This window comes from Ricinus communis, chromosome 7 (genome assembly GCF_019578655.1).
Source record: "Ricinus communis isolate WT05 ecotype wild-type chromosome 7, ASM1957865v1, whole genome shotgun sequence".
NCBI lineage: Eukaryota > Viridiplantae > Streptophyta > Magnoliopsida > Malpighiales > Euphorbiaceae > Ricinus > Ricinus communis.
The window spans coordinates 21,163,058-21,173,766 of NC_063262.1; the positions used below are offsets into that span (position 1 = coordinate 21,163,058).

General features: G+C 28.6%; 1 protein-coding gene across 1 annotated transcript; it reads right to left on the minus strand.

The window, feature by feature from the left end:
* Positions 1 to 2,231: 2,231 nt before the first annotated feature.
* On the minus strand, positions 2,232 to 3,963 carry LOC8285896 (mitogen-activated protein kinase kinase kinase 18). Its single transcript, XM_002524790.4, has one exon. It carries the CDS (start codon positions 3,633 to 3,635, stop codon positions 2,238 to 2,240), a length of 1,398 nt encoding a protein of 465 aa, XP_002524836.2. The 5' UTR covers positions 3,636 to 3,963; the 3' UTR covers positions 2,232 to 2,237.
* Positions 3,964 to 10,709: the final 6,746 nt, after the last annotated feature.

The following is a 10,709-nucleotide window of genomic DNA, read 5'->3' on the forward strand; positions in this document are numbered from 1 at the left end:
ATGTTACATAGATTGAACATTTTATTATATTAGTAAAATGTTAACTAATTAAATTATTTATCATATATTGTATCATGTAATAAACATTATATTATATAAGAATTTAGGTTATAAATGCTACATATTTAACATGTGTTATTTATAAATTATCTTCTGGGACCTCACAAAATTAAGATATTAGGTATTAGGTGATAGATTGGAAATTAATTTTTCTACCCTTTGGACCAATCCTCGTAGTTTCTTTTTCTAAAGAAGGACCAACCCTCGTAGTTAAATAAATAATAGTTAATGATTTTTATTTTATTTATTTAATTTTCGGGCCAATGAGGCTGAAGGAAGTGGCGCAACTATTGAATTTCATGATTTCTGATTTCACTTTTGCTTTCCACAATAATTGCTGAACCTGCATCATGATTTTAGAGCCCTGCATTACGTGTGGATGGCGCCTTAATTACAATGGGGACTTAACTAAATATTACATCATCCTAAAAGTAAGCACAGAATATTGCTCTTCAATAAAACTCCTTTTTAACAATATCTACATCTATATAAATTTATATGATTTGAGGGAAATAAAAGGTAATTTAAAATTTATATGTGAATTAAATTGAAGTTTAATAAAATAAGTAAAATTCTAAATAAATTCTATATTAATTTACTAATATATTTCATAAAAATAAAATATTTTTTTTATTTTTATTTTGTTATATTTTCTTAAATAATATAATTTTTTAATGAATTTTAGCCAAATATAATATATGTGTTTCGTACTATTGTTAGATTTAAAAAACGTGTTGATAAAATAAATATTTACTTATTTGATAATAAAAAAAAGAAATTATGGTATCAGAAAGAGTGATAAGAATTGCTATTATAATTAAAAAAAAAAAAAAACATATCCAATGCTCAAAACTCAAATAAATGAAAAAGAAATCAAACTTACATTAAAAGCAAACTATAAAAATGATATAGTAAGAATAATACCTTGCTAAGTTTTTGAAGAAAAATAATCCGTTTAATTTTCAATTTCTATTTCACACTAATACCATAAACAGAGAAAAGCCTTGACAACTAAAATAAATAAAACTGAGTTTAGGCTCGAATCTAGTTTTTTTGCCTTTAAACTTTAATTCAAACAAGCAATTATTGTTTTCACCATTTTAATTAATATAAAGAAAAATAATATGTTGCATATGTTTATAATTATATTTTATTTTATTTTTTACGTGACTTAATTTTGAATTTATAATAAAACTTCGTGCGTTAATATTGACGTGGTGGCAATCCTATATTGATAAATTTAAAAGGTTAGAAGTTTTAAGTTGGAAAAGAGGTTGTGGACGATTACTTTAGTTACATAATTTTGATATAGAATTATAATCTAAGTTTACCTACTAGTAAGAGAAAACTCAAGAGGGAATTGCCAGATAATTGGCACCCATTTCTGTCGGATGCACAACTTCTGCACTTACCTACCAAAACAAACAAAAACTAGTAATAGAACATGCCTGCTGCAGCTATAATATATTGGTCTCTCAACTCAAGCTCGCCCACCTTTTTCCGGGTTTGGTCTAAAACTCTACCAGCCTAAATAAATTGACTCGACCAAATACAGAGGATGTGCTGATTTATATTGGACAATTCCCAAATTGGCTGCCTTTGTAATTCATGCCTTTCACGTAAACTTAACCAACAACCAAAATACTAAATTTGGGTTCCCACGGTTGGAAAAATTCCAGGATTCTAAGCCGTTGCTCAAAATATAAAAAACTGTTTAAGCTTGCTTTATATTAATTAATAAAAACTTTAAATTTCTTTTATAATTGATTAGATTTTTCTATTTTTTATAAATTATTTTACCGCTGAGCCGTTTGAGGTAGAAACTCTCAATTATGGTTCTAAAAGAATGAATAGACGGGAAATGTCTCTTTTTAAAAAGTAATTTTTAAAATTATCAAGGATATTGAAAGTATTTATTTTAAGAATTTTAATACAGTTATATATCTAAAATTCAAATTTAAAATTAAAAAATATTATTTTATTTATGGCTCTTAATAGCTTGCAAATTAAATTTTAATGTAAATAATTAAAGAGATCTAATCTTCCTACTTGTAGAAATATTAAAAAGGAGAATTTCAGATTTAGGATTGATCTCTCGTTATTTTACCACTTGTAATAGGTTTCGAGAATACTGAACGGATATAAGTAAATAAATAAATAAATAAGAGAAATGAATTTTATGCCTGTGAAAGTAATATTGAGATATAAGGAATTAACAATACATTTCTGTCTCTGTCAAGCCTAAGATTGCTGCAAACTAAAAAACTATCTTTCCCATATTTACAATCACCTAAAATATCCCCACTAATCCTACTGCTAATAATATTTTTATCTGTTAAGACACCGTCCATCCATTGCTCACCACCACCACAATAATTTTCTTGGTACACTGAACCATAACTAGCCACTTCATTTTTAACTTCAATTCCGTCCATAATTGTATCACCTTCTTCACTGCAATTGCCTCTAACTGGAATCCAATTCTCATCCAGTTCCCAACTGGGCCCCTCTGAAACCAAACACAGCCGTCTGATCCTTTCACTTGCTGATGGTGAGCTTTCATGATCATGATGACATGAATGGGCTAGGTTGTCCAAATTCTCTGATTCATCGTCCACTGAATTCCAAATGTGTTGGTCGAGAATGCTTGTAGGAGAATATGAACTACCTGAATTATTGGGCTCTTGAATTTGCTTTCCATGAGAAATGAATTTCTCAAGAAATGGGTGCTTCAGAAGCTGATTAGCTGTCCATCTCTGTTTTGGGTCTCTTCTCAAGCATTTCTCCAGGAAATCCTTTGCTTGCTCTGATAAACAACAGGGGAACTCTGGCAACTGATCCATAAACCCAATCCGATACATAACTGAAACTGGGTCATTAGCATTTGGCCAAGGTGCACAGCCAGTAGCCATTTCTATAATTGTGCAACCTAATGCCCATATATCACTTGCAAACCCCTGCTCTGCCCCACGCGCTACCTCCGGCGCCATAAACATAGGTGTGCCGCCAATTGTCTCCGCCACATCTACTGTGGCAACTACCCTCTTAGCACACCCAAAATCAGCAATCTTAGCACCAGCATCACCTATCAGAATGTTACTACTTTTGATGTCACAATGAACCAATCCATTAGAATGTAAATAATCCAGACCTTGAACAATCTGGCACGTGTAGTATCCGATCATTGATTCTCCTAACCGGCCACCATGAGCCTGAATAGTGTCAACAAGTGAGCCGCCAGACATGTACTCCAAGAAAAGATTGTACATCACCTTGTTGTTTTCTCTAGTAATATCACAACCTCTGTAGCTAACTATATGAGGAGATGCAACAGAAGAAAGAATCTTTTGCTCTCTCTGTAAGAATTCCGATAGGGATAGCTCGGCGGACTTGACGGCGAAGATTTCAGCGGAGTGGAAAGAGGTGGCAAGAGAGACGGTGGCTGTAGAGCCGTGGCCTACAGAGTTGCCTCTGATCCAGGAGTCCATTATTTCTTTTTTCTTTTCTGCAAGCTGAGGAATGAGAGATGTGAAAAATATTGGGTTTAGTTTTGAGTTGTAATTAGCTGGCTGCATCCTTATATACAAGTGGCTCAAATAAGGTGGGGATTTTAAAAGAAAAAAGGTTAGTCTTTTTCATTTATTTTTTTTTGGTTGGTTGTGTTTTTCATTTTCTATTTTTCTCTCTCTTTCTCTCTCTACATTTGACAATTCCTTTAACGGGAGTGTACAACGTGTTAAAATTCTGGTGGGGTTGACATCTCTGGACTCCTAGATAGAGATGACGTGGCCGAATGGGTAAGTGGACGCGTGCCAGAAGTAGGAAGTAGAGGTATTTTAAAAGGGTATGCAAAAAGTGACTTGTTGTGGTGACTTTTGCTTTGGGTTAGTTTGGTGGCATAAGGGATGGCAAAGGGAGGTTGGATAAGGGTTCGATTTTGGATGGATGATACACTTGGATACCTTATTTTGTATGCGAGTGGAATTTGAAAAAAGAAATTAAATTGAATTTAGTGGTTCAAAGTTGGAGGGATGGAGGTGAATTGGGGTGGGTTGAACCACCAAAAGAGGTTGAATTTTAGTATCCTTTAAAAATAAAATAAAAAGATGCCACCAGGTATTTGTTTTTGTCAAATTTTGAAGTCTTTTCTAGTTACGGAGGAAAAGTACAAGTCCACTTAATGGGTATTTGTCAAAAGGTCAAAATTCTTTTGGTTATTTTTGCATTTGAAATATAGTCAACCATCAATTGGTTTCATATAATTGGTTACCCTAATTTTGATGTGATATCAATCCGTGTGGATAATGTGAATTTATGATTTGTCCCAAAAGAAAAAAAAAAAAATTGTGAAGGACCAGGTAATAACAATGTGAATTCACATTTCAGTTCTTGGTCAGAATTGAAATGTCTTTGAGTGAAAACATAACAAAATTCAATGTTTTTGTTTAGAAGCTTTTACCTATCTTAAGTTGAAAGTAAGTTTTATTGTCATGCTTATGGCTAATGGCATTATGAGTCTTTCACACCCATGTTTACTTTTGTAAGATCAATTACACTTGCGGATATTATTTGATAATGAAAATCTTAAGCTATTTTTGTAAAAAAAAAAAAAAAAAAAAAGAAGAAGAAGAAGAAGCCTACAAATTATATAAATATCATTGATTTTTTCTAGTAATGTTTCACTTATTTAAATTTGATGTTGGATGTTAAAAATAAATTTAAATATTTTCTTCAATTAGTTGATATTTTTAATTTTTTATTATAATTTGTTAATGTAAAACTTACTTCTCAAAAAATTCAATATATCTTTTTTTATGTGAATTTCGGAAGATAATGAGAAAATAAATTTTTTTTTTGAAAAAAGTTGGTTTCAAAAGAAATAAATAAACTAATACTCAAAATGGTTTAGTTGAGATTGTAAAAGTTCTTTTGTAATTTTAATATTCGTAAAAATTCTAATTGACACGTTCTAAATTATTCTAAATTAATAAATAAAAAATAAATTAACTAATTATTGACTTCTTTTTTGAAATAAAAAAGGGTTAAAGCACGTTCTGAGACTCCCTTGTCAAACCGCAGCTACCCAGTAGTTGTACCAATGTCCAACCTTTTCCTCTATTTTTCTTTTTTGGTTCACTTTCAACCTTTTCCTTTGAAATTCAAGGAATTTATTTAAGATGGGAATTAAATTTCTAGAAAGTTATTCAAGAAAGTCCCTTTTTACATGTAAATAGATGGTAACTTTCAAACCTCACTATTATAACTAGTTCTCAGAATTATTCAAAAACTTTTGCCTAAGGATTTTCTTTCCCTCAAGCAAAGGAATCATCATGTGTTGTGGACACGAGTACCCAATACTTAAACATAAGAACCTAATATAAATTACTTGTCCATGCTACCTAGTATTATCAATGTATACGACTTGCTTGAGATAAACCCCAACTTCCCACGAAAATAATAATAATCAATTTGATAATGATCTCCTACTTTATGCATCATAAAATGACAAGCCCTAATTACACTCCCCAAATTATGCAACTTTATATAGTCTCCTAAAATCATCAACAATCAACCTAGTTTAGTAGTGTTTGGAGAATGAATTTAGTCACATTAACTATTTTTAGAATCATATAGTAAGAGTATACTTTATTTACCAATTTGACCATTTATTGCAAAACTGATATATCGATAATCATTTTTACAAAATTTCTCTTCTAAGAAATATTTACTGAGTTAAAAAAGAGAACCGATTAATCCTGAGACAGAAAAAGAACAAAATATTTAATTTATTGTCGAGATTAAGAAATCATCAAGAGGTAATCTTTTTCTTTTTTATTTCTTCCAATCTTTAGAGTGAAATTAAGTAATTTTCTCTCCACAAAATCATATTTTTCATGCTCAAAAGAATTCGAACTTAATTAGTTTTTTTTTTTCTTAAAAAAAGCATCAAACTCTAACAATAGTAAAACAATTGAATGACAGAAAAGATTGGTCGTGTGGCAATGACGGAAAAATCATGTAGGCATGGCTATGATGTGGACAAGGTGTTAATTATGTGAAAGCCACATATATAGATTAACTTTTGTTACGTGTTAGATTTCATTGCTTGAAGATTCATGCTTATGTGAGTGAGTGTGTGTGTATATACATAGAGTATAAGAAACGCCATTGGTGTACACATGTAAATTATGATATAAGGAAAGATGATAGGGTAGAAACATTTGGTAATTGGAAGCCAAGAAAAAAGGGGAATTGCAAAACGGCAACAACTATCCAAAAATAAAGAAAGTTAAAGACGTTGCAACTAATTCCTAAAAAAGTAAACCAATGAATGAATTCACACTAATTAAGCAGGTGGATGTTGTTCCAATAAAGTAAGTAACATCTTAGCTATGGACTCCATATTAACAACCACTTCTCTCTCTCAATTAATGTATTAAAAAATTTAAACATTTTATACACTCTATTCTACTATTGGACCGCCGATCATTTTTTATGATTAAATATTAAATTATTAAATGTTTTTGATATAGTATTATTATTAAAAAAATTAATTCATAATAATTAATTACAAAATTTTCTCCTTCCGGCATATATTGTTATTATTTTTTTTTAATAATTATTCATGTTTTAAAGTAATTAATTATTTTAGTATTATAAGAATTTAAAATCCATTTATTTATCTAACACTCTAGAAGAGTGTTTTGCTCACGTGATAAACAATTTAATGACACTCTTAGAAGATTTTAAATGTTAATAAATTTAATATAAATAAAGGGTTTTAGAGAAATATTACTATTTCTTTAGAGTTTGGATGTGAATTATGTTACAATTGTTATCATTATTTATTATAATATTTATATCTTTGAAGGTAATTTATTTTTCTAAGAAAATTAATACAGGAAGAGTTTTAGATCAACGTTACTACTTCTAAAAAATTTGAAATTAATATTATATTTTATTATAATTATCTATATTCTTATAATAATTAAAATTTATTAATTTATTTAAAATCTTAGAAAAATATTTCTTTTAAGTGATAAGCTATTTTTTAATTTTTTTTTCTCTACTTCTGCTTTATTATATATATTAAACAAAAATTATATTTTCTATTTCAATAATCTAACTTATCCAAGTTTTGATTAGTTAAATAAATGCGACAGAAACAAAGTGTCCATGTCGGATTTAGTGTCAATTGAAAATTAGTTCCGTTAGTTGGACCAGTGTAACGGTTGTGAATATTGATTTTTTATTTTTATTTTTTAAGCGGATGGATGATTCTATGCGTGGCTTATAAGATAGCCAATCATGATCCGAGAGGCTTTCCTTTCAAGCAACTCACGTGTATTTTCCTCCTCTTTCATTCTTCTTCATGCTTTTCTTTGTTTATATATGTCATGCATATAACATATTAAAACAAACAAGAGAGAAATAAAGCATGCGATTTTTTTATTCATTTTTCAAGATTCTATTGGTAAAAAGTTAATTGAATTCACAAGTAACTTTCTTTATTTTATTTTCTCTTTTCTTCCTTTTTTTTTTAATCTATTAACTGGATATGAATTTGAAATCATGTTAGAATAAAAGAAGTACTTTCTATTTTTTGCGAAATATGCCAAAGGCTCACCGTACTGAAATTTGAAATTTAAGAAAATCGATTTGATTGGCTCAGATCGATGACTTATATGCAAATATTTTCAATTTCTTAATTTTTAATAGAAATAGATTTGATTTAACCCAAATATTCATCAATATATATATATATATATATATATTGAGAGAGAGAGAGTAGAAGCAGAAAAAAATTAAAATAAAAAGAATCACTTAGTAAAGACATCTTTTTCAAAATTTAGATAAAAAAAAATAGATAATAAGCTCTAAAAGATATTAGAATAGAATACTTCATCTCGAAACTGAGATCTATTTATGGATAAAATGACTGAAACTTAAGCCAAATACAGATAGGATAAAAGGTTAAAAGTAACATAAAAAACTCTATTGTAACATTATGAAAATTTAGTCTACATATACGCATCAAATCTACTAGACGGTTATAATAGAATTGGTGAGTTAACTCATATCTTATGAGATAAAAAATACCTCCTTCCACCCTCGGTACATTGGAGACATTTCGTATAGCTTATGGTTAATCTGCCAATTTTATTCTAGATTTTTAACTTGACCGTTGGAGAGTCATTCAACAGCGACCTTTGGTGGCTTGTTTGAGCTATGCTTTTGTGATTGGCAGATTGTATTGATCCCCCTTACTAGCTGAATTATGCAGATAACCATCAATTGCTGTTGTTTGTGGGTTTTCTTTCCTCTTTTTTTTTTTATTTTTTTATTTTTTTTTTACTGAAATTATTGCAAAAGTAAATAGTGATATGCGGAGTATGGAATGGACAGTTTCAGAGGAGTTTCACTTTAAGACCCACCTCCTACTACAAATGCCACCAGATTTTCGACATCTCCGAGCCCTTTTCTTTCTCACCTTCATCCATATCTACCGTAATTAACCCATAATCTTCCACCCCAACCACTAGCCAAATTGACGCCTCTTTGTTTGTTATTTAAATCTAGAACTGTGTTGATAGGAGGATAAAATTTTTTTATAGTTTAACTAAAGTTTTCAGTTTAACTCCTTAATATACAATTGCATTAAAAATTATAGGAGCTTTCTGTATTTCTTTATATTATATTAATTATCTATTGACATTTAAAAAATATATCTTTTTTATTTTTTTATTTTGTAATTTTATACTAAAATACTTTTCTCGTTAAAATTTTTATTAAAAGATCATTAATTAGGTTTAGTTTTATACTATTTGCCTTATGATTATTTTATGTAATATACAAGTTGCATCATATATTTTATTTATTGCGCTAAAATTTCCTTTCATAACGTAAATAAAGATTTAAATTGATAAAAAAATATAATTTAATTTTCAAACTTCTTATCAAAATTACAGTTCTATTATAATAGAATTATTATTAATAATAATAATACTATCTATTTTATTTTAACAAATATAAAATTAAATTATATAAATTTTTAATATTTTGATTAATATAAATACTTTTAAAATATATAAATTTTACTAGAATTTAATTATACTAAAAATTAAAGTAATTAAAGAACACTAATTAATTATTTTTGTATAAACACTGGAATTAATTTTTATATAATAATTAAATAAAAAATTTATTATAATAAATAAATTATAAGAGACAACTTATATATTACATAAAAAATCAATAGATAAATAGTATAAAACTAAACCTTACAGATAGAAATTTTAATAGATTTTAATATAAAATTATAAAATAAAATAAAAAATATCTTTTAAATATTAAAAAATAACTAATATAATACAAATAAATATAAAAAATAAATAATAATTACTTCTTATAATTAACTTTTTAATAGGGGGAGAAAGTCTCGAAGCCACCCGAGAGGGTAAAAGTTCTGGGCGACCAGACTATTGTCGGATAGTTTCCTATAAATGCTAGTTTGGTCCGTCGTTATATATATATTATCCTATTGGATATTACCAAATGTATATTTGTGTTCTTACATAAGCAATTGCGCATCTATGAGGAAGAAAGTTTAGGGTCCACATGGAACCATACATAAGCTGCCACGTGTGCGTATGAAACTAATTGGGGCACGTTCTGTAGAGACCTCCTGTGGAGAAAAGAGCTGCTACGTCTGCAAGCTTTCGCCGAAAGGGAAATAAAGATTCAGAGAAAAGACGTCAAAAGCCATTTAGATTCAGCGTGGCGGCAACTTGCAGTTTCCAATATAAAATTCTCAAGTCACTAGAGAGAGGAGTGGATAACTAATACTTTAATAGCGAAGCAAATTCAAAATTCCTTTTTTCTTTTTTCAATTTACTTATTTATATAATATTTAAATTGATAGAAATAACTTCGACCACGAAAATAAGTATTTATAAAGAAATTGATTGGCTTTTGGGAATTGTTTCAGTAATTAAATTCTGGAAACAAACAAAAAATTATATCCATATGCTACCACATCAACGAACATATCCTTACTCGAGTGTCATGGGCATATCCATTTGTGCACATGTCATTTATTTTTCTTTTTCCTTTTGTTTTTCTTTGTAGCTGTAGTTTTTGTGTTTGCTGGTCTTGGATTCTTTTCATACCGGTGCAAATCTTATTTCATGCATATCTGATGTTGGATTTTGTTTAAATTCTCTTCATATATTTAATTTTGACTTTAGATTTGCATTTTGGATTCTTTCACACTGTGGATGTGGTGCGGAGAAGTTGATTTTAGTAAGAAAAAATAATAAATTATGTCGATTTCAATTCAATATTTCATTAATAAAAAAATTTGATAAAAATTTAAATTTACTGATAACAATGGTAAATTATTAAGAGTAAGTGATCAAGAAAAATTAAAAATATTTAATTTAATAGTATATTTTTACATGGAAGATATTTAGATTATTATATAAAAAAAGAGAGAAAAAAGTGGGTTCTTGTGCGATAGGGGTAGCCAAATTATGTAAATATGTGTGTGTGTGTGTTTGGAAATAGGTGTGGCTATTGGAGAGTAGAAGGGGCCAGGACTTTAGTGAAATGGGCAAAAAAGATATGATGTTATTGAGGAAATAGATTTT

What these genes read in the sequence shown, in the direction of transcription:
- LOC8285896 (XM_002524790.4), bottom strand. Translation starts at nt 3,635, where the DNA reads ATGCAGCCAGCTAATTACAACTCAAAACTAAACCCAATATTTTTCACA.